The sequence below is a fragment of the Musca domestica genome, unplaced genomic scaffold (genome assembly GCF_030504385.1).
Source record: "Musca domestica strain aabys unplaced genomic scaffold, Musca_domestica.polishedcontigs.V.1.1 8, whole genome shotgun sequence".
NCBI lineage: Eukaryota > Metazoa > Arthropoda > Insecta > Diptera > Muscidae > Musca > Musca domestica.
This window is the reverse complement of record NW_026712409.1, coordinates 8,290,584-8,315,011: the sequence shown is the minus strand read 5'-3', so window position 1 is coordinate 8,315,011 and position 24,428 is coordinate 8,290,584. Positions and strand designations below refer to the sequence as shown.

At 34.7% G+C, this 24,428-nt stretch overlaps 2 protein-coding genes across 3 annotated transcripts; both read left to right on the top strand.

Moving 5' to 3' along the window:
• Positions 1 to 1,871: 1,871 nt before the first annotated feature.
• On the top strand, positions 1,872 to 10,255 carry LOC101893618 (nose resistant to fluoxetine protein 6). The gene is made up of 12 exons (XM_005174834.4): positions 1,872 to 2,032; positions 2,800 to 3,095; positions 3,157 to 3,328; positions 4,250 to 4,402; positions 5,467 to 5,836; positions 6,762 to 6,927; positions 7,305 to 7,384; positions 8,252 to 8,365; positions 8,429 to 8,790; positions 9,703 to 9,845; positions 9,919 to 10,030; positions 10,098 to 10,255. Exons 1-12 carry the CDS (start codon positions 1,957 to 1,959, stop codon positions 10,148 to 10,150), a joined length of 2,097 nt encoding a protein of 698 aa, XP_005174891.1. The 5' UTR covers positions 1,872 to 1,956; the 3' UTR covers positions 10,151 to 10,255.
• Positions 10,256 to 11,133: 878 nt separating this feature from the next.
• LOC101897944 (vigilin) lies at positions 11,134 to 23,467 on the top strand. 2 transcript variants are annotated; one of them, XM_005174767.4, is made up of 6 exons: positions 11,134 to 11,197; positions 12,913 to 12,990; positions 16,358 to 16,443; positions 17,341 to 17,609; positions 17,995 to 21,198; positions 21,275 to 23,467. In XM_005174767.4, the coding sequence occupies exons 3-6, from the start codon at positions 16,413 to 16,415 to the stop codon at positions 21,641 to 21,643; spliced, it is 3,873 nt and encodes a 1,290-aa protein (XP_005174824.1). In that variant the 5' UTR covers positions 11,134 to 11,197; positions 12,913 to 12,990; positions 16,358 to 16,412; the 3' UTR covers positions 21,644 to 23,467. The 2 variants fall into 2 exon arrangements, with proteins under 2 accessions (XP_005174824.1, XP_058986907.1); XM_059130924.1 differs by lacking the exon at positions 11,134 to 11,197 and adding an exon at positions 11,226 to 11,250.
• The last annotated feature ends 961 nt before the right edge of the window (positions 23,468 to 24,428 follow it).

Below are 24,428 nucleotides of genomic sequence, written 5' to 3'. Positions count from 1 at the left end.
CTCCAATGAGACAACATTCGTTGTCCAGCAGTTTGTAAACAAACAAAATGATCGTGTTTACTTGCCAAAGAGGTGAGCTGAAAATGTGCACCTTCGGTTGGCCACCAGAACACAAGCGCCAGACATGGTGATTAATCGACTGTGGCATCAGAATAAATGCCGAATATTATCGCGAAAATATTCTGGAGGGTGTATTAAAGCCTTGGGCACGCAAACATTTTGGCCGCAGACTTTGGACATTCCAACAGGACTCAGCAACACCGCACTCAGCACGCGCCACCCAAGAATGGTTACAAAATGAGGTTTCTACTTCGTTTCCAGCGCACAATGGCTATTGTGTCGGAGTATTTTGGAAAACAAGTTTGGCACTAAAAAATCCCAAAGTGTCGATCACCTCAAGCAAGCGCTTCGGTAGGAATGGGCCAAAATACCGAAGAGCAACATTCGGAGAGCTTGCGACGGTTTCATTGGCGATTTGAAGGCCATAATTCGTGCCAAAGGTGACCAATTCGAACAAAACTTAACTTAGTCTAAAGCTGTAAGTACATAACAAGCTTGAAGTCATGGCTAGGCATATTTTGTAACATTTCATAAAGGGAGTACAGAGTCGCACTAAAATCCTGCCGTCGATATCCATTATAATTTGACATTAATATGCCTAGCCTTGACTTCAAGCCTTTTATGTACTTGCACCTTAAAATTTGATGTTATTCTTCTTGATTCTACCATGGTGTTCATTTTCGCGTTAAAGTGAGAAACATAAAAAGCTTTTTTGACTGGTTTAAGTCATCGGCTGGCTTCTTCGGAAAAGAAGAAAGGAGCGTGGTGGCAAAATCGAACTAAGTAAACCTAAAGCTCATTTATTCCTCTATTATATTATTATTATAAATTCCTTTGATTATACGTAAAAAAATGATGAGTCTTCTTAAAATTCGAAATTTATGACTTAACCTTGGTATAATGAAATACAGGAAACCTCATTTCAAATTAGCATTCCCAGCTGTGCATTTTCTGTAATTTACCTTGTCAAATTTCAATGCTTTTTTGTGTGTATACAATTAATTTATTAATATCAATTTTGACAATGAGATGTTGTCAAATGTATAAGTTAAAAAAATGGAAAACATATGATTACACGACTTTACCTTCTTAGTTCTACCATGGATTTAACAGTACACTTATATGTTTTGGCATTAAAATTGGGCCATAAGGAAAAAATGTATTCAGGCTTACACTGTAAAGTATTGTCCACGATTTGTAGTAGTTTTGTTTTAACCTTGTAATTATTATAGCATGGATGAGTTCCAAATATATGGACAAGTGTTGCTATTACCGATTTGGCAAATGTGACTTTAAATTCTGCCATGACTTTTCCGTACACATTTTTCTGCTTACATTTCAGACCATATGACACGGATACTATCAGCACATACATCAACATTATGCGTCAGTAAATACATGAATATTTTAAACTTATTATTTATTATAATAAACTCGTTTACTTAAATCACTACAGCTATACCCTTTCATCTTTGTCGTATAGACAACAATCTAAAATGCGTATGTTTGTATGTATGAATGTACTAGGGCGCAATTCTGCTGGTCACATTAAATATATAAACTTTGCCTCTTCCAATAAAATATTTTTATGGAACTAGAATTTATTGAGTGGATCGATGGATACTTTGATCGCCTTGTTTTACAGCAATGCCGTCGAACACTTTGTATACATTTATGGGTTCCCTGTTTGACAAGATTGTAAAGTTTCCTTTGCATGTCTAATAACACGACTGTTTAGCAAATCAATAATTATAAAAAAAACTTAGAAGTCATTCAAGATGAGTGCGTGCAAAAAAAATCGGCGATCAATAGCTTTTTCATTTGAAAACTCAAATGATGCTCAGTAAAGTAATTTAATTCAGTATTGAGTCGGTTTGAAGTAGGACGATATTCAATATGTTACGGCGGTTAAATTTCGCACTGCTCATAATTGCCATCATTGCAGTAACAAATATTCAAGCCGAAACAAACAGTGAGTGCGGTGTAATAAACGACATCAACGGCAAATAAAAAAAAAATCTGTCAAAAAATTTTTTTAAAAATAATTTAAAAAAAATATAAAAAATAATTTAAAAAAATATAAAAAAATAATTTAAAAAAATATATAAAAAAATAATTTTTAAAAAATAACAGAAGCAGTCAAATGATTCTTAATTAAAATTTGTGTTGAACTAAAAGTGTGAAGGTGGGAATACCTAAAGCGCTTATCTGGCTGGCTTCTTCGGAAATGAACAAAGGAGTCTAGGGCCAAAATCGAACTAAGTCAGCCTAAAAATCCTTTGTTCATCTACGAAGAAGCCTGCCGATGACTTAAACCAGCCAAATATGCGCTTTACGTATTTCCACCCTAAAGGTGTGAATACATAAAGCGCTTACCTCATTGGCTTTAGTTATCCGCTGGCTTCTTCTGAAATGAACAAAGGAGCCTAGGGCCAAAAACAAACTATGTCAACCTAAAACTCCTTTGTTCATCTACGAAGGAGCCAGCCAAATATGCGCTTTATGTATTTCCACCCTAAAGGTGTAAGTACATAAGAAGCTAGAAGTCATGGCTGGGCATATTTTTTTTATTTCATAAAGGGATTACAGAGCCTAAATCTTGACGTCGTTTTCCATTATTATTTTACATTAATATGCCTAGCCATGACTTCAAGATTTTTATGTACTTACACCTTAACAGAAGCACTCAGCTATTCGTAATTAAAATTTGTGTTCAACTACCAAATTTTGACATTACAGTTACCACCTATCGTCGGTTACCTCCTTTGCATACATTAGACAAATATGACGAATGTTTCGACCGATCAGTGGCACCTTCTTCGTATTGTTTATTATTTGCCGAAATCGAAGCGGATGACTCGGAATTGTGGTTTCAAATTGAAGAAATTTCCAAAGACACCTATAACAGATACCGACACGATTATATATTCATGGGCATCTGTGTTGATCGGTGCAAGGAATTGCTGAAGAACTCTTCACATGTCCGTGAACATGAGATCGTCAACAACAGTCGTGGTTTGACGAGATATGATGAGGTAAGTGTAATTTATCTGTGTAGTTGTATTTACATTCCTCCTTAAGGGTATTTTTTTCTAGGTTATACAATACTATCAGAGAATTTATGAATCGAAATCAAAGGATCAAAATGTCATAAATGATGGTGACCTCTTGAATAGATGCGCCAATGTTATATTTCAAAGAAAATACAATTTGACATTGAGAACTTTTGTTGAATATTGTAATTCGCCTGAGACGACAACAAAGACAGGTAACATAACTTATATTTTTGTCATTTTTAGATTTGGTATATTAATTTCAAAGTAGCCTTAAGGTGCGAATACATAAAACGCTTTTTGACTGGCTTTAGTCATCGGCTGGCTTCTATGTGAAAGAACAAACGAACGTAGAGCTAAAATCGAACTAAGTCAACCTAAAACTCCTTTGTTCCTCTACGAAGAAGCCAACCGGTGACTTAAAGTGAGAATACATAAAACGCTTTTCTGGCTGGCTTAAGTCATCGGCTGGCTTCTTCGTAGAGGGACAAAGGAGCCTAGGGCCAAAATCGAACTAAGTCAACCTAAAACTCCTTTGTTCAAAGACCTAAAATGGTAAAGACTAGTCAAAATGCATTTGGAGGAAATGATTTGTGTCTACATACATTGCGTTACGGAAACGAATGACAAATAGAAATTAGAAAAATCCCAAATTTTGGCTTCAACATTCTATTCCATAGACCTTTTCCAAAATGTGTATATTGCCTTAGCGGTTTAAATCAATTAACATTGGAAACTATGTTGTTATGATATCATAACAATAGAGGTATTTTCACAGGGTTGCCATATATTTGCTCTGTCTTGTCCTATCTTCATACTTCTATGTCTTTGCTTTGTTCCTCTACGAAGAAGTCAACAAAGAAATTTTAGGTTGACTTAGTTCGATTTTCGCCCTACTCTCCTTTGTTCTTCTCCGAAGAAGCCAGTCAAAAAGGGGTTTTATGTATTCTTACCTTAACTCTATTGATCAGATTAAAATGGTTTCATTTTCAAAAACAAAGCTATTTTGATTGTCATCAATCCAAAAATATCAACACATACAAAGTATATTAAATTTACACATACTCTTTATATATATGTACATACTATTATATATTATATACATACTATTTATATAATCTTTTCTTTTATTAAAGGATATTTGGAAGTGTTCGCTTATTCAGTGTTGGCACTTTTTGTAATACTCAATGTTGTCTCAACGATTTATGATTATCATATAAAGCGCCAGAAAAGTTCGGAACATTTAAAAATAGGCGAGGATTACTACAAGAAAAAATTAGACACCATAGGTAAGTAAGTTTTCAAATCAAGGATAAGAAATGCGAAGTATTGGATTCATGGCAGAAAAATACAGGTAGTCGCATCGAAACAGCTATTGGGACAATGAACTGTCAAACCGATTTTGGAATTAAATATGTTAAAAGAAAATTTATTGAAATTTGTAAAAAATTATGGAAAATGCATATTATAAAAACCTCCGATTTGCGACGTATAAGAAAACAAAAATAAATCTACTTATTTTTGACAAAACATTTTAAAAAGTTGATGCATCTACCTTTATTCTTCTACCATGATCGGTAGAACTTTTCAACTAATACTGTCATGAAAAAAATACTTTTTGCTTTATTTGTGTATGTTCAATGAATTTATAAATACAAATTCTGATAATGAGATGTTGTCAAACGAATAATTTTGAAAAAATGTAAACATAGGTTTGCATGACTTTACCTTTTTGATTGTACCGTTAGTAAATCCAAATAAAGTAAAAAAACTTCTTCATGGATTAATTCGTTAAAAAATGGCATGGCAGAAGAATACAGGTAGATGCATCAACGCTTGGGAACATTGATTGTAGATTTTTATATGTTTTTTTATACGACGTCATTCCGAGGTTATTGTAATTCGCGTTTTCAACAAATTTTATAAATTTAAATAATTTTTCATTCAACATTTTTAATTTCAAAATTGGTTTGACAGTTCATTGTCCCAACAGCTGTGTCGACGCGTCTACCTATATTCCTCTACCATGAAAAATTGTATGAAAACACGTCATATTTCGCATTCAATGGCCTTGTCATGGTAAAATTAAGAAGGTAAAGTCTTTTCAAATGATTATTCCCATCTCTGCATCTTCTGTAATTTGTCTAATTTCACTGTATTAAAACAAGTTTTCCATCCATCTCTGATTTTAGTGGTGGATTTATAAATATATATTTTTACAATGAGATGTTGTCAAATGAATAATTTTGAAAATATTGTAAACATATCTTTGCATAACTTTACCATCTTAATTCTACCATGGTCTTGTATACACATCTGATGAATAATCCTAACTAGTTTCATTTTATCTTAGGTACCACATTGTTGACTTCGTTCTCTATTCCGAGAAATTACAAAAAACTTACTTCGTCCAGTGCTGGGAGTGAAGAATTCCAATTTACGTTTTTCTTTAGGGTCTTTGCAATGTTTTGCGTGATAGTTGCTCATGTAGTGATGCTTCTCATGGGATCGGCCATAGAAAATCCGTTATTTATTGAAAACAGTATGAAACATCCTGCAACGATACTATTTCAAAATGGCGGTATGCTTATACAGATATTTTTCGTATTAACGGGATTTTTCTTGAAACTCAAATTCGACCAAGAAAAACCCATTTCACCGAACACAAAGTGCAGTAAATGTATATTGGTTTACTTGCATGCATTTTTTCATCGTTACTTAAGGTTTGTTATCGAAATTTTAGTGAGCATGTATTTTAACGATTATTATTCATGGTAGAAGAATATAGGTAGACGCATCGACACAGCTGCTGGGACAATGAACTGTCAAATGAATTTTAAAATTGAAAATAATGAATGAAAAAATATTCAAATTCGTTAAAATTGTTGAAAATGCACATCATAATAACCTTATATATCAAAAAACTTATTTTTGAAAAATCATTTTAAAATTTTTGGCATTTGAATTTTCCCAAGCGTTGCTGCATCTACATGTATTCTTCTATTATCATTATTCCATATTTAACGACAAGATGTCATATACATTTTGACTTGCTAATGGTGGAAATATATAAAGCTCATATTTGGCTGGCGTAAGTCAACGGCTGGCTTGTTCGTAGATGACATGGTAGAAGAATACAGGTAGTCGCATCGACACAGCTGCTGGAACAATGAACTGTCAAACCGATTTTGATATTGAAAATCGTGAATGAAAAATTATTGAAATTTGTAAAAATTGTTAAAAAAAATACATTTCATTACAACCTCCAATTTGCGTCGTATAAGAAAACATATAAAAATCGAGTTATTTTTGACAAAGCACTTAAAAAATTTTGACATATCAATGTACCCAAGCGTTGTTGCATCTACCTACATTCTTCTACCATGGTAGATGAACAAAGTAGTTTTAGGTTGACTTAGTTCGATTTTGGCCCTACGCTTTTTTGATCCTGTCAAAAAAAAATCGTTTTATGCATTTTCACCATTAGGGATTGAATTTATCCTACCTTTTATGTATTCTCACCTTAAGTTTGCCTTCTAACCGAAATTACATTTGATAACTAAATTATGAATCATTACAATGTAAACACATTCATTAAACCTTCTTTGTTTTAGATATATTTGTTATAATCAAACATATTTCATTTAGATTTCTACCCTCACTGGCTTTCCTAATACTTTTCAATGCCGCCATATTGAAGCACTTGGGCGATGGACCAATGTGGAATCATATCGTTGAAGCTGAAAGTGCTTTTTGTTCTAGAAATTGGTGGAAAAATATCTTTATGATAAATAATTTTATGATGGAAGACAGTGTAAGTAAAGGTGAGGGTACATAAGCAGCTTTGCATATTAATATCAAATTATAATCGAGTGTGGCTCTGGAATCCCTTTATGATATGTCACAAAATATGACATGCAAAGACTTCAAGCTGTTTGTGTACTCACACCTTAAAGATGCAAATACATAAAAAGCTTGAAGTCATGGATAGGCATATTAATGCCAAATTATAATGGAAAACGACGGCAGGATTTTAGTGCGGCTCTGTAATCACTTTATGAAATGTCACAAAATTTGCAATGCAAAGACTTTAAGCTGTTTATGTACTCACGCCTTAATAGCCATTTAACAACTATATATGTAGCAGTCATAAAAAATGATTGTGTGTTTAAACTTTGCTTGTTCTTCTAGTGTGCTCATCAAACATGGTATTTAGCTGCAGATTGCCAATTGTTCGAACTTTATCTAATTGTTTTAATTTTAACATCAAAGTAAGTCACAAAGCATGCTATAAGAATTAAGGTAGATGTCGCATGGACACAGCTGTTGGGCCAATGAACTGTCAAACCAATATTGGAATTGAAAAATTATTGAAATTTAAATATTAAATTATTGAAATATTAATATGAATTTTAAAATAAGAAACCCTATAAAAATCTACTAATTTTTGTCAAAAAGTTTTAAATTTTTGACATATCAATATTACCAAGCATTGATGCCCTACCTTTATTCTTCTGCCATGTCAAAAAGCAAACCAAAACGCGGTACACACATACGCTCTGTCCCAGAACCTGCAAGAATATACTAATTTCGCAATTTGTTTTCGATGTCATAAAAGGAAAATCGGTTATCCTAGTGAAAACTTTTACATTCTTGCAGTTCTGGAACATACCATTAATAAACTCGGTGGATTTCAAATGTCAATTCTATTTTTTATCAATTGTAATCCACTGGATTTGAATGTCGATTTCATTTGAGGTACACACAATGGAATTCAAGTTTAAATCCACTCGATTCAGTAAGTACAAACTTACTTCAACACTTATGTCGAAGAATACATGTAGGCGCTTCGACACAGCTGACGGGACAATTAACTGTCAAACCAATTTTGTGATTAAAAATTGTTAATGAAAAATTATTCAAAAAAATTGTTGAAAAGCGTATATTATAATAATCTTCAATTGGCATCGTATACGAAAATATATAAAAATCTACCTATGGGTGAAAAAAAAAAAAACATTTTTGACATTTCAATTTTCTCAAGCGTTGATGCATCTACCTGTCAAATAAAATTTCCTTTCACACTCCCTGCATTTTAATGTCAAATTTTATTTAAAAAAAAAAACTATTCCTTTCAGATTCAAGGGGACCAAGATATATGTATATATTCTACTTGGTTTATGTGCACTATTGGTGCCAGGACTCATTACATATATCTATGACCTTCAAGCATTTCCTCGTGCCCATCCAGAGTATGTCCGCCATTTTACATTTCTTACTTCTTCCTTTTTCATAAATTTTATTTTTCGTTACAGATATTATCGATATTTATATTTTCAAAATTCCGAATCATATTTGAAAACCTACTTCCCTTTTTATTGTAATTTAGGTGGTTATTTGGTGGGCATTATTTGTGCTGAAATATATTCAAATTCTTCCCGTTTTCAAGAGTTAAAGAAAAAATGTGAACAGTATATGAACGTTCTGAAAGTTCAAATACCATTTTTGCTGATTCTGCACATAGTAGGTTATGGTATTATGTTCAGTGGACTTTTATTCTATTCCGAAAAGATGGAGGAGTCTTCCTTGTGGAAATCGCTGTATTCAGCATTATTTCGAAATATGTGGACAGTATTTGGTGGAGTTGCCATTATGAGTATGGTACTAAAATTTGGATGTAAGTAAAAAGTATTAATTCCCATAAATTGGCAGTTTATACGTCCTTTTGAGCAGATAATTAATGTAACATGATTAATTTGCCATAAAATATTATAACATTAAAGGATGTAAACGTAGTGTAAGTCATAATTTCATAAGGCAGTGTTTACACCATGGTAGAAGAATACAAGTATTCACATCGACACAGCTGCTGGGACAATGAATTGTCAAATCTATTTTGAAATTTAAATTTTTGAATGAAAAATTATTCAATTTTTTTAAAACTTGTTAATAAATGCATATCATAAAATCCTCCGATTTTCGTCGTATAAGAAATATTATAAAAATATCCTTACTTTTGAAAAAACATTCTAAAAATTTTGACATGTTGTCAGGTATTTGCGTCAACACTCGCGAACATTAGTATGTCAAACATATTTCTAAATATAAATGAATTTTAAAAGATTTTCTATACGATGACGTTCAGATGTTGGTATGTGATTTTTAACAAATTTCACTCTTTTTTTTAAAAAAAGTTTTCATTCAAAATTTAGAATTTCAAAAATGTTTTGATAGCTCATGGTACCAGCAGCTGTGTGTCACATCAACATCAGTATAATTTTGTCATGCTTACATGATAGAAGAATACAGGTAGTCGCATCGACAAAGCTGCTTTGACAATGAACTGTCAAACCAATTTCGGAATTGAAAAAATTCATATCCTAACAACCTCCGATTTGTGTCGAATAAGAAAACATATAAAAATCTATTTATTTTTGACAAAACATTTTAAAATTTTGAACAAAACAATTTTCTTTCAATTTTGAAGAAACAAAGAATTTTGTCATATCAATGTTGCCAAGCGTTGTTTTACACATTTTCATGAGATTGCAGTATGTCAGCTGTTTTATTGTGACTTTTATATTTTCAGGGATTGCTTATGATTTAGTCAACATGCGAGCTTTTCGTTTTTTGGGAAGGTTAACCTTTCAAATGTATCTGTGGCATGCCAATGTTTTGAGAATATTACTTGGATTTTATCGTCAACCAATCTATTTAAGCGTTTTCTATGTGGTATGTATTAACAAAAAGAAAGAGGAGATGTTTTGAAAATGTAAAATCAATATATCAATTTTGTATATTTCAGTTGAGTCAAACCCTGTTGGGTTTTGTGTTAACTGCAATTGTGGCTCTCATTGTAGCAATATTTGTGGAATATCCTCTAGGAACTATTACAAATTTGATATTCAAAACAGGAAGTAAATATGACTTTAACTACTGCAAAAATCAATATAAATAAGTTATTTCTTTTTATCCATTTTTTAGCAAAAAAGAACAAAGGCAAAGAGGAGGTGGAGGAAATGAGACAAGTTTCATAAGACATTTTTTTGTCGGTATTAATGTTAAAGTTAATTATCAATTAACAGCCTAATTGATATAAATATAGTAAAATAAAATTAAATTATTTTTAAAGTTTCAACTAAAGCAGAAAATAATTTTTTTGATTCAATTTTAGCCTCCTGTAGTTGATCTATTCAACTAGATTTACCAAAAAAAAAAATATATTTTCTCACGGACGTATTTATTTTAAATCCACAAATCTAAACCTATTCTAAATGTTGATGCTATTTCCGACATTATTTGTTTTATTCAATTAAAAATCATTCACTTTCATTCAACTAAAAATCATTCAATTAAAAAAAAATTAAAAATTATAGCGTTTGATTTTTTTGCAGTTTTTTCATCTCACTCTGTATATGATTGCTTATTTTATATATATATAATAGATACCATGCATGGTACAATGAAGAGAAGGTAGGTCAACTTTGAAAAAATTGCAAGTATAGAGGTCTACCTGTTTGGCTTGTAATGTCAGAATTAGTATCAAAACAATAAAAAATCAAACAACTTGTTGCATTTCTTTTGAATAAATAATTGAAAAACGCGATAACTGAATGAAAGGTCAACACTTCTTTTCAAAATCATGTACTATATATCTCTAAAGGATTATTTCGCTACAGAACTCTAGATTTTGTCGATGCATGCGTTGAAATGAACATTTTGAAAACACCCAAATTTGAATGTTTTCTGAACAAATTTTTTGTTGTTGAAAATAAAACACATACATAAACAAATAAAGATGACATATTAAGCCAAAAAAATAAAAAAATAAAAATCATATGGTTTCATAGCCCTACCTTGATATCATTGTACCATGATAGATACTGCTAATCCTGAAGATTTTCGTCACTCTGCGTTACGTTACGATAGCAACTAACTGTTTTATTATCTCGGTTGTTTTTCAACAATCTGGCAACCATATAAAGTTGTCAATTCAGGAGGCCACGTTTTCAGTTGTACGAAATGTCAAACTTTGTTGACGTTGACATTTAGAGCATATTTCTCCAATACTTTGCTTGACGTCGGTAAATTCGGTTGTGCGGGTCGGCATTTGTTGTTGCATTTTACATTTCTCTTGGTTAATATTTTAATTAATTTCCTGTATTTAATAAAAATTCTTGACACATAAACGTTGTGAACAAAACCCCAATTTGAAAATATAAACATAATTTGTGGTCGGTATTGGCGTTTTACAAATAAAGAAGAGCCCAGAGCACGAAAAGAGAATTAAGTGAAGCACACCACACAGAAAACAAAGATTACGAAGAAGAAAGGCAATGATGGCAGGCAGTCAGGCACAATTCAGGTCGTCTTTCTTAAGCAGAGCGCGACAGAAAAAGCCAGAAGACCAAGTCCAAATTGATTGATAATAATTCCAAATGTGTTGAAAAAAAGCGTGAAAAAATGCAATACTAAAGTTTACTCCAAGCATAAGTTTATATAATTCTCATTGAAAGTTGTTCATCGTTGTTGTGATAGGAACCAATTCGAAAAATATGCCAGCGAACATTTTTCTTCTTGCGCTGCAGATTTTTGTGCTGCTGCTGCTCGTCTGCCAACGTGCAGTCAGTCATAATCTGTCTTTGCACCACACATCAACAACAACGACGGTGGCGGCTACTACGACGAAAGTCCACAATACGACGAAAAACACGTTTTTTTTTTTTCTTTATTTTCTAGTTCACATTTTTGGTATTTGTGTTGTTCGAGTTTTTCTTCTTGGCTATTGCAGAGGAAACTCATATTTTTTCCATTTTGTTTTAATTCTTAATTATTATATTCCACGTTAGATAGATGTGTGAGATTTGTAAATTTACAAATGTAACCACAAATCAACAATCTGAGGGACAAACGAACGTGTGCATTTAATTAATTAAATATATGCAAAATGAATTCCAAACACAACAAAAAGAAGAAGTAATATTTTAATGGAATTGAAAATTCTTGCATTCTCCCTGTTTTTTTATTTTGTGGCATTTCCAACTTAATTGTGATGTTTGCTGCAGTATGCCGCTGGCGCTGCCTCTGCTGCATGAAATCGCTTACTTCGAGTTACACATGATCGAGTGGTCGGTCGGTGTGTTGTGTACATGTGCATGAATGCGTGTACGAGACGAGAGAGTTGTGACTGTGGGTGTGTGTATTTGTTCACGTACTACTAACAATTTGTAATGAATGGTGGCTCTGCCACGACTGTTGCTCAGTCACCAGTTACTTCTTGCGATGCCATGAATTTCCTTTCATCTGTTGTGTGCAGTTAGAGATGAGGGAATTTTTATCATGTTTTTTTCTTCTTCTTTAAAATAGAAATGGATCTTGCCTACGACATGCATGTTCCTACTGCTGTGTGATTTGATTGGTGGGAAGGCCATTTCATTTCCCATTTCATACTTCATTGGCACGTCACATCAAGCATTATTTGCAGTAACTGCCAACGCAGCAGCAGCAGCTGCTCCATCAACAAATAACAGTACACAAATTGTATCTACAAAGTTGAATTATTTGATTTTTGAATAGCTTATCTCCTTTTATTGGAGAGGCTGACGACCACAAGCCACTCTTTGCTGTCAAGCCACACACAAATGATGTTTATACTAGAAAATAAAATACAGTGATGAAATTCTTTTCCGCCATTGATCTTGCAATAACAAGTGCCGAAGAAGATCCGTAAATGTATCCTAAGTTTTTTTTTTAAGTTTCAATACTAATTGGGGAAATATCTTCAATTTCTTTATTTTAGAATATACGCCAAGTTATCAAACTGGATTTTTCCACGGTAGAAAACAAATAGGCCGGATTTATTGGATTTTACAGTACAGTAAGTATTTATTTGAAATATGAATTAATTTTATACTAACATTATATTTTAACAACACCCACGGAGGGAGGTAATGATTAGTAACATACATCTTAGCAAAGAAACTGGAACGAATTACATTTCCACGTAAATATTATAAATATATCTCTCATCTCATATCTCATGAATTAGCACTTTCTCATGTTGGTGCATCCAAATGTATTTCAACGGTGGGAGAAATTTCGCCGCCACAATAAGGATGTTAGGAAAAACTTTTCGAATTTAAAAAATAACAAGTAACAAAGCTGTAAAGCCGGGTCGAACTTTGAATACACTCCACCATATGTATAGGATTTGGCTATTTTCAAAAAAAAATCCATTAAGTTCTGATAAATTTTTAAAAATACCGAATGTAGCATAGGAAACTTTTGTCATAAGCCATTACAATATTCAAATGCGAAGCTTGAAAAAAAAAATCGGTGAATATTGTCGCTAAAATCACCAAAATACCGAAAATTGGGAGGTACTGTTATATGGGGGCTATACCTAAACGTGGACCTGCACAGACAATTTTCTGTCTTAAGCTGTAGTATCCATTACGAACTTCAAATACCAAATTTAAAACAATTCCGGTGAATAATGTCGCTAAAATCATCAAAATGCCGAATATCGGGAGGTGCGTATATGGGGGCAACACAAAAACGTGGACCTGCACAGACAATTTTCTGTCTTAGGGTGTAGTATCAATTACGAACTTCAAATACCAAATTTGAAACAATTCCGGAGAATAATGACGCTCAAATCATCGAAATAGCGAATATCGGGCGTGGACCTGCATGGCCCATTTTCAATACCAAAAGTCCTGCAGACACAATTTACATTTGAGTAAAATTTTATCAACCTACTTCATTTTGTTCGGAATCTAGAGTGATTTCCACAGATGGACAGGCATCGCTAAATTCAAATAGAATTTTATGCTGATGAAGAATATATATACTTTGTGGGGTATAAAATGTATATTTCGAGGTGTTACAAACGGAATGTCAAACTTAATATAGCCTCCATACTATGGTGGAGGGTATGAAAAAATTTAGGAAAATACTTGAAACCTTTACTTTATAAACTAATGTATGCAGATGAAAATGTTGACCGCGACTGCACCTCAACTAGTTCATCCGCCTAGTCCAATTTTGCTATACTGTTTTCAATATTTCGACCGGTAACTCACGACTTGATGCTTCAATGTCGTATTTCAATGCATCGATTGAGGCGGGCTCGTCTGTAAAGACATGAGCTTTAACATAGACCCACAAAAAAGTTTAGAGGCATTGTGCAATTGATGCTACCCGTCCATAAATCACACCAAACTGTGACTTTTCTTGAATGCGTTAGTAGCTTTTGCAATGCTTCTGGCTGATCTTCACTCCAAAATCGACAATTCGGCTTATATACCTAGCCATTGAGCCAAAAATGAGGATCGACTAAACTGACGATAAAACGGAAAAAGCATGCGGTGAACTTTCTTAACAGATCACCAATTTTGATCATATAATTCAATGATCTGCAAGTGTTGTTGGTTTGTAAAATCGCCTTACAATGTTACCAAAAATATAACAGTTTAAAAATCCCCTTTTATAGCTAATATCAGGTCCTTAAACCGCCACGGAAAAGCTGTACATATTTATTCAATAAAGTAACTTCTTCAACTACAAGTTGATGTTCTCCTCGATGCAACTTCGATATTCGAGAACTGATTTAAAGTTCTATGCTTTAGAGATTAGAGCCTTTTTATTCATTTCTTTAATTACCTTATTTCAGTTTAAAATTGAAAAAAAAAACGTATCTCTATTTCAGAATAGTATTTCAGTATGAAGCTAGATCTATGAATAGAATATGCTTTGGTATCCGTTGGCACTCGTTTTAAGGGAGGGGTCTAGCTTTTTTATACCAGAATTATTTATGGTATTCAGTCAATTCAGTGCTGTGTATAGGTATTTTTTTCTGGAAATTTGATAAGAATATGGGACGTGATCACTTCATAAAGTTTGAATTTTGATAACTTTAAATCATAACTCACAACACTTGTACCTACCATCATCATTTCTTTTCTCAATAGGTACAAAATTGTTTGCTTTTTAGATTCTTTGTTTTTTTTTTTTTTGTCCGACCAGTTCCTCCTTGTTAAAGAACTTGCTTTTACTTTGCCCACCTATTTGATGGTTTGTTGGTATGCTTGATCCATGCCCGCTTTCCTCCCGCATTTCCTTCTCGCATTGCTATTGAAACACACGATTTTTCAAAGCAGAAAAATGTGTGTCAACACAAGACTTACGCATACAACGACCAAGCCAGCAATCGAAAGACCAACCGACCACCAGCCAGCCATCCATCTATCCGACAGAATATAGCCGAATGCGCAGGCAGAGCACTGCTGCCACACAAGCCTAAAAAACATACGCCGCACATGTACAGCTAACTGGCTAGCTAGCGAACTACTAGTTGAGAGTGTGTAGATTAAGTCAATTTATTTGTTGTTATTGTTATTCTACAACACCATAACATAATCGTTTCTTTTTGAAAAAAAAAAAAAAAGAAAAATCACCAGTGTGTTGTACATGAATGTCTCGTTGTCACCGTTTCTATTCCCCTGGGTATTGTCTATTTAATAATAACAATAATACTTAAAAAACAGATCTAGTGCTTGAGATTTTTTCCTCCCGAAAGACAGACAAACAAACTGCTCTCAATGATAGTGAGCATGTGTGATGATAGTCGTCAATGAATTGATCTTGCGTTTCCAATTCATGTTTTCTTATCATTCATCATCACACAAGTCCGTCCATATCATTCCATTTGTATAGGTACATGTGTTTTTGATACACAAACATCCACCACGCCGCCATCCCAGGCCGAACTTGTTGGGGGAAAATGTTCAGTAAAATTTGAACAATGATAAGAACAACCATTTTCTCTCTCTCCCTATTTGCCTTGTCTCCAAAGCATCCATTTCCCATTTTGATAACTTTTCATATCATTTGGGCTCTGTGCCTTATCAGTTTTAAAGGCTGGCCTGACATATCAATAGAAACTGTTGGTCTCCATTGAGATGCTCGTCTGAAATACCTACTAGCAGCAAATTCTGCTGCCGGCAAGATTGTTGCGTCGCTGCAGTAACGACGTAAGCAGCACCGTCGCCTGCACATGTTGATGTTTTTTTCTTTCTTGTTTAAACATTTTTTCTCAGATATCAAGTGGTTATGGATGACGATGGTTACTTATTGTTAATGTATTTGAAAACACTTTCTCCCTGTGCATTATTTATATTTTCTAAAAAAAATAAAAAAAAACTATTTATTTTTATTAATCGAATTTAATTTCTATATTTTAGTGGTACTGTAACGACTTGGAACGAAAAAGGACTTTTCTCTTTCTTTTTTTAAGTAATGCAAGCAGCAGCAATGGAAGAATCTAACGGTAAGAACTTTAATCGGTTTATATTAAAACTATATGACATCAATACCTGTAGTGTGTTTCTTTGACTGAAACTTTTTAATTGAATAAACTTGATCACCATATTCATTATTGTCCCAGTTAAGTTCATATGAAAGCTCCTTTGCCATAATTAATTTCTTTAAGATTTACTTTTAACGTCAATTACATGGTAAAACATTGATTAAATAGATCATGAAATAGACTAAACTTTGACACTATCAATAAACATCGATGAAAAGAGAATCTCTCACTAAAGAAGGAAAAGAATGCCTAAGTGCGGCATACACTAGCGATTATGAATATTTTATAGGAAATAACAACTTTGGATAACTTAGAACAAATAATTTTATATTTAACTTCAATTGCTTGGTTAATACATTGAGTAAAGAGATAAAATTTGACATAATCGATATACATCGATAAAAATAGTATCTCACTACAGATGGAGAGAGAATAATTCCTAAGTGCGATATACACTAGCTAACATGAATGAATATTAGTATTTTTTAGAAAACAGTAATGAATATTCAAAAAATGGATAGTAAAAAAGATAAAGATACAAACAAATACCTTCATATTTAATATCAATTGCTTGGTAAAAAATTTTAATACATTGGGTAAAGAGATAACATTTGACACTATCGATATACATCGATAAAAAGGGAATCTCAGTTCCTAAGTGCGGTATACACCACCTAACATGAATGAATATGAATATTTTTTAGAAAACCGAAATAAATATTTAAAAAAATGGAAAAAATCACAAGTTATAGTATATGTCATTTGGATTAACTAGTGTTCATACAGCATTTATATTATGTTTTATTTTCTAACTCTTAAACTAAAACAAAAATTGTACTTTTCCTCTTTTTTCGGCAGCAATCAACGTTGAACAACAACAAGAACAACAATCTACTACTACCAACACCACCACCACCAACAACTATCAAGAGCAAGCGGAACAACAGCCACCATCATCCCCAACATCGGTAGCTACACCAACTAGCACCACTAGCGATGGCACCGCTAGCAATGCCGCATTTAGCTATGATGATTTGTTCCCGGCTTTACCAGCAAACACCTCTGCTCCAGTTGGCAATACCACTGGTCCACCATGTGTGCGTGTAACCAGCTCCAGAAAAACTCATGTAAGTTCAAATTTAGAATAAATGACGGTGTCAGGGTACACTGTGGTTGTAAAGGGTGAATGTTTAAGAGCTATAGGAATGTTTCTCCAAAACACATGATCTCTTTATTTGAGTTGGTAGTACGTTGCGGAATATTGTTTCAAATGTTGACCGCAAGTGTGCTTCAAATGGCTCATCTGCTCAGTTCAATTTTGATATTCCCCTTCCAACGTTTCGGCCGGTACCTTAAAAACAAATGCATCAATATAGTCTTCCTATGCATCAACATAGCCCATCCATATTACGTACTTCACCACACGGCTCACTCCAATAAAAAAAACAGTGCCTTTCAATTCAAAATCCTCATTCCGTCCTCTCTCGTTTCCTTTCCACTTTTCCATAATAGGTTCTACATTTGGCAGGCGAGGAACGCAAATCAACTGATTCCGAAAAATTCGGTGAAGGCGAATCGAAACGTATTTGCCTCCAAATTTCAAAGGAAACTGGTGCTCAAATTGAAATTTCCAGCGGCAAGAACCAGTCGCTCACTTTCCTCATTAAGGGCAAACAAAACGAATTGCTCGATGCTCGTCGTAAAATTCTTATGCATTTCTCGACCCAATCGAGCCGCTCCATCACCATTCCCAAGGAACACCATCGTGTCATTTTGGGTAAGGCTGGCAAACGTTTGCGCGAAATCGAACAGGCCACCGCAACTAAGATCACCATTCCCAATCAGAATGATGATAGCGATATTATAACAATTGCCGGTACCAAGGAGGACATTGAGAAGGCCGAACAGGAAATTCGCCAGTTGTCGGCTGAGCAATATAAAAAGTCGTCGGATCGCATTTCGGTGCCCAAGATCTATCATCCATTCATTGTGGGTCCCTACAATGAGAATTTGAACAAGATCATTGAGGAGACCGGGGCCAAGGTCAATGTTCCGCCACAGTCGGTGCAAAAGGATGAGATTGTTATTATGGGCGAGAAGGATGCTGTGGCCGCCGCCAAGGCAAAGGTAGAAGCCATCTACAAGGAAATGGAGAAGAAGTGCTCTACCGTCAGCGTGGAAGTAGCCAAGGCCCAACATCGTTATGTTATCGGTCCCAAGGGTTCAACAATTGCTGAGATTCTTCAATTGACTGGAGTCTCGGTAGAAATGCCTCCACTGGACTCGCCATTGGAGACCATTACATTGCGTGGTCCCCAAGTAGCTTTGGGCCATGCCCTGACCGTGGTCTACGAGAAAGCTAATTCGGTGAAGTCGGTCGAAATTGATGCTCCCCACTGGATTCACAAGTACGTGATAGGCCGCAAGGGTGTCAACATGAAGCAGCTGGAGGAAGACTGCCCCAATGTTAACGTCAATTGCCTGGAGGACAAGATCAAGCTGGAGGGTGATCCCGAAAATGTCGACAAGGCAGCTTCATATCTCAACGACATTGTCAGCAACTACCAACAGAACTACACCTTTGTTGTGATGCGTGTGAACCCGGCCTACTACAAGCATATCATTGGCAAGGCCGGAGCCAATGTGAATCGCCTCAAGGACGAACTCAACGTTAACATCAACATTGAGGAGCGCGATGGCGAGAACAATATACGCATCGAAGGTCCCAAGGATGGCGTTAAGAAGGCTCAACTTGAATTACAAGAAAAAATCGACAAACTGGAAAATGAAAAATCGAAGGATGTTATCATCGATCGTCGTCTGCATCGCCAGATCATTGGTGCCAAGGGTGAAAAGATCCGCGAAGTCAAGGACCGTTACAAGAACGTAATGATTTTGATTCCCACACCCCAGGAGAACACCGACATTGTTAAGCTGCGTGGTCCCAAGGAAGAGGTGGACAAGTGCCACAAGGATCTCATGAAGTTGGTCAAGGAGATCCAGGAGTCGTCGCACTTCGAGGAGGTGCCCATCTTCAAGCAATTCCACAAGTTTATCATTGGCAAGGGTGGTGCTAACATCAAGAAAATCCGTGACGAGACCCAGACCAAGATCGATCTTCCTGCCGAGGGTGATACCAACGAGGTGATTGTCATCACCGGCAAGAAAGAGAACGTTCTTGAGGCCAAGGAACGCATTCAGAAGATCCAAAACGAGTTGGCCGACATCGTCACCGAGGAAGTACAAATTTCTCCCAAATACTACAACTCCATTATTGGCACGGGAGGCAAACTGATTTCGTCCATTATGGAAGAGTGCGGAGGTGTGTCCATCAAGTTCCCCACCAGCGAATCGAAGAGCGATAAGGTTACCATCCGCGGCCCCAAGGATGATGTGCTCAAGGCTAAATCCCAACTCCTGGAATTGGCCAATGAACGCCAATTGGCTTCCTTCACTGCCGAAGTACGTGCCAAGCAACAACACCACAAGTTCCTGATTGGCAAAAATGGCGCTTCCATTCGTAAGATACGCGATGCCACCAATGCCCGTATCATCTTCCCCGGACCCGACGATGCCGACAAAGAGGTCATCACCATTATCGGCAAGGAAGAAAATGTCAAACAGGCCAAGGAGCAATTGGAGGCCATCATCAAGGACATTGATTTGGTTACCGAGGGAGAAATCGCCGTCGATCCCAAATACCACAAACATTTCGTGGCCAAGCGTGGTGAGATCTTGCATCGCATTACCGAAGAGTGCGGTGGTGTTATGATATCATTCCCCAGACCCGGCGTAGACTCGGATAAGGTGACACTGAAGGGTGCCAAGGACTGCATTGAGGCTGCCAAACAACGCATCTCTGAAATCGTGGCCGATCTGGAGGCACAAGTCACAATTGAGGTGGTTATACCACAACGTTTGCACCGCACCATCATGGGTCCACGTGGTTTCAAGGTCCAACAGGTGACCACGGAACACGATGTACAAATCAAATTCCCCGATCGTGATGCCACCGAACCCGTCGAGGGCTTGGAGAACGGCACCAATGGCAGCCTAGATGGTGTGGCTACCGACGAGCCAGTGCGCCAATGTGATATTATTCGTATTACCGGTCACATTGACAAGTGTAATGCCGCCAAACAGGCCCTCATCGATCTGGTGCCTGTCGTCGAAGAGCTTACCGTTCCTTATGACTTGCATCGCACCATTATCGGTCCCAAGGGTGCCAATGTACGCGAATTTATGTCCACCTACGATGTTCACATTGAATTGCCACCCAGCGAAGCTAAATCGGATATCGTCAAGGTATCCGGTACCCCAGCTCATGTGGCCGAGGCCAAGAAAGCTTTGGATAAAATGATCGAAGAGTACGAAGCCGATCGTGCTGATCGTGAGCTCCGCTCCTATCAACTACAGATCGATGTTGATCCCGAATACCATTCCAAGTTGATTGGTAAACGTGGTGCCGTCATCAACAAACTGCGTAAAGATCACGACGTCAACATATCATTGCCCAAGCGTGGTGATCCCAATCAGAGCACCATTACCATCTCCGGCTATCAGGCAAAGGCTGAGGCGGCTCGTGATGCCATCATGGAAATTGTTGGTGAAATGCAAAATCTACACCGTGAGGTGATTGAAATCGATACCCGTATCCACTCTCACATTATTGGTCAACGTGGCCGGACTATTCGTAAGCTTATTGAAGATTACAAGGTAAGTGTGGCATGAGAGATACTTTTTGGGAAGCCCTGACATTAATTTTTAATATTTCTTTCGTTGCTATTTAAAGGTCGATATTAAATTCCCATCGCCTGAAGAGGCCAAGGCAAATCCGGATGCTGTCACCATTATTGGCAAGGAAGAGGACGTTGAAAACGCCAAGGAAGCCATACTCAATATGGCTGAAGATTATTCCCGTGACTATCTAGAAAACTTGCCACCCTCGCCTCAGCCACAGACAGTTGGTGCTTTCCTACCCGGCAACAATAGTGCTGAAAATGGATTCATCATCAAGGATGCTCCATGGGAGAAGACGAACCAAGATAAGAAGGGCAAGGCCTCAGCACCAAATACTCAATCCCAAGAAGATTTTCCAGCCGTAGGTGGTGCACCAGTATCAGCAGCTCCCATGACATCGGTTTGGGGACCCAAAAACTAAACAACAACAACAACAAGAGCAGCAGCAGCAGTAATAGTTCACAGATGAAGCTGTTTGCGAAAAAGGTGTCAAAATCTGAAAGGTTGTCAAAATATTTACATACATACAAGCATACTTAACAATACATACTGTGTAATAATATCTACTATTTATTGCGAAAGGAGGAAGAAGAATGGATAAAACGACAAAAAAAAACGGCAAACGAATCTATGATGTTAAATAACAACTAAACCAACAACAGCAACATAACAAAAAGACAATGTTTTATTTCTCTCTTCCACCTACCCTTTCCACTTTGCAAGCAAATTACCATCAATTCATTATTATTATTCTCCAATTATTGTATTTCTTTGTATTCCTTCTTCGTCGACTATTTGTTGAGTTGATTACATTCTAAAATGACATCGAAAACCCACTGAAGAATATTGAAAGAAAATTACGAAAAACAAAAACAGAAACAAAACTAAGTATGGTGAAATATTTGAATTAAATTCAAATAAATCTACTGAATACACAAAACACATTGACACTTGTTTCGTGCGCTTCCTTAAAACAAATAACAAAACAAAAATAAGAATAATAAAATTCAATAGTTTTTATAAGCGAAATAAAATAATACAAAAAGAAGAGGAGCCCAACTCAATCCAATAACATGCAAATGTATTTAACAACTGCCACAAAAACCCACCACAATCACATGACAAATTTCTTGTCACCATCCCAACCACCAAAACAGTGGGGGGCTACATAAATGCTTTGTGATTTAAGCAGGAGTTTTATTTTGGAAGTTGTTGTTTTCCCTCTTTCCATAAAAGCGTCGTTGTTGCTAAATATTTTTGCTTTTTGTTGGAGCGAAGCTGAGTTTAAATTTAATTAATTATATATATATATATAATTGTAACAACAATGATGCCAAGTTTACACTTAAAAAAGAAAATACTACACATACACATACAACAAACATATATCATATAAAATTTATATAAAATAGAAATGAAACATAAGAGTTTATTAAAACAAAACAAAACAAAAAAAAAAAAAAAAAAAGAAATCATGATTTTTATATGAAATAAACAAAAAAAAGTAAAACAAAAAACATATAGTGAAAGAATGTCATACAAGTATACAGAATATTATATTTTTTTTTTCTTATAAATATAATAATTATATTTTTGTCATTTGTTTTGTCATACTTCTTCTGATGGTAAAGAAACAAAAGAAAAAACAATTAAAATAAAACAAAAACGAAATACTTAAACAATATGATTTGACTAAAACAAAAAACAATGCCTTTTAAAACAAAAAAAAAAAATTAAGAAAAGTCATCACCACCAACAACAACAACACCCCATTACAAAACAAACAAAAAACAAAACGTACGAATTTCTTTTGAAAATTCAAAACTTTTTTCCTACTACAACAACATTTATAAAATAGACAAATTATTATTAAACAAAAACAAAACAACAAGAACGTTAACAAAATCCATGCTTTTATTAGTTTAATATTTGTGCAATTTTTCCCCCTTTTTTGTGTTTCCAATGTTTCGAAACCGATTATGTATTTTTTGTAACATTATCACCCCCCATCATATAACGAAAAAAAAAATTGTACTTTTTCTTGTAACTTCTAAAACATACAAAACAAAAACAAGCAATTTATAAATAATTATATATTTTTTAATTTTACATTATACTTTTTTTGTTTAATCTTACCTACTACTACAATTGTGTATTGAAAAACGTAATTGCATAATTTTTTAAAAAACAATGAAAAATTTTTACTATTTTTTCAAAAACGAAATAAAAAAAACAAAAAAATGTACCAACGATTTTGTTATTATTTAATAATTTTTTGTTTTACAGAAGTTGCATTTCTCGGGAGAATATTTCTGTAGAAAGAAGTTGGCGTTTTCGCGAAGAAAAAAGGGAATCTGTTGTTACGAATAATTAATTAGGTTTTTACGATTGCTTTCCTTAAAGCAAATTTCAAATGTGACGAAATTGTTTTCAAGGTGCACAGATGTCATGCTCCTTATATGTCATTTGCTCCAATTCCAATAACTGCAAGAATCTACTTATTTTCGATATCATAAAGAGAAAATCGAGCGGTTCTGGAACATTTAAAAGGTTATGGAAATATTTCTTAAACATAAGAAGATTTTCGATGTGAATAAACATGAAAAAGAGCATAGTGTTCCCTTTCTTTTCTTTTCTTCGAGCAGCATTGCAAACTAATAATTTTCTTCCCTTATTTTTCATTAAATTTAAATTTATCGACACAGCTGCTGGGACAATGAACTGTCAAACTAATTTTGAATGAAAAAGTATTTAAATTTGCAAAAAAATTGTTGAAAAACGCGTATTATAATAAACTCCATATGACGTATAAGAAATCATATAAAAATCTACTTAAATTTGATAGAATATTTAAAATTTTTTGACATATCACTGTTCCCAAACGTTGATGCATCTACCTATATTCTTCTACCATGGCTTGTGTGTGTAACATAAGCTTTGTTCCACCATTCTTATTATTTTCCTTTATGATTTTTCCTTTATGATATCGAAAAAAAAATGCAAAATGAGAAGATTCTTGAAGGTTCTAGAACAGAGAGAAACTTGTTCAGATATTAAGTAGAATATGTTTTTTTAATTTTAGCTCTTAATGACAATTTAATGTTCTACCAGACACACCTTTTTAAAATAATGGAAATGAATTCATTCATTTGTCCCTAAATTATAAACTATCAACTCGATTAGTTAAATTGATTACAAAAAGTCGA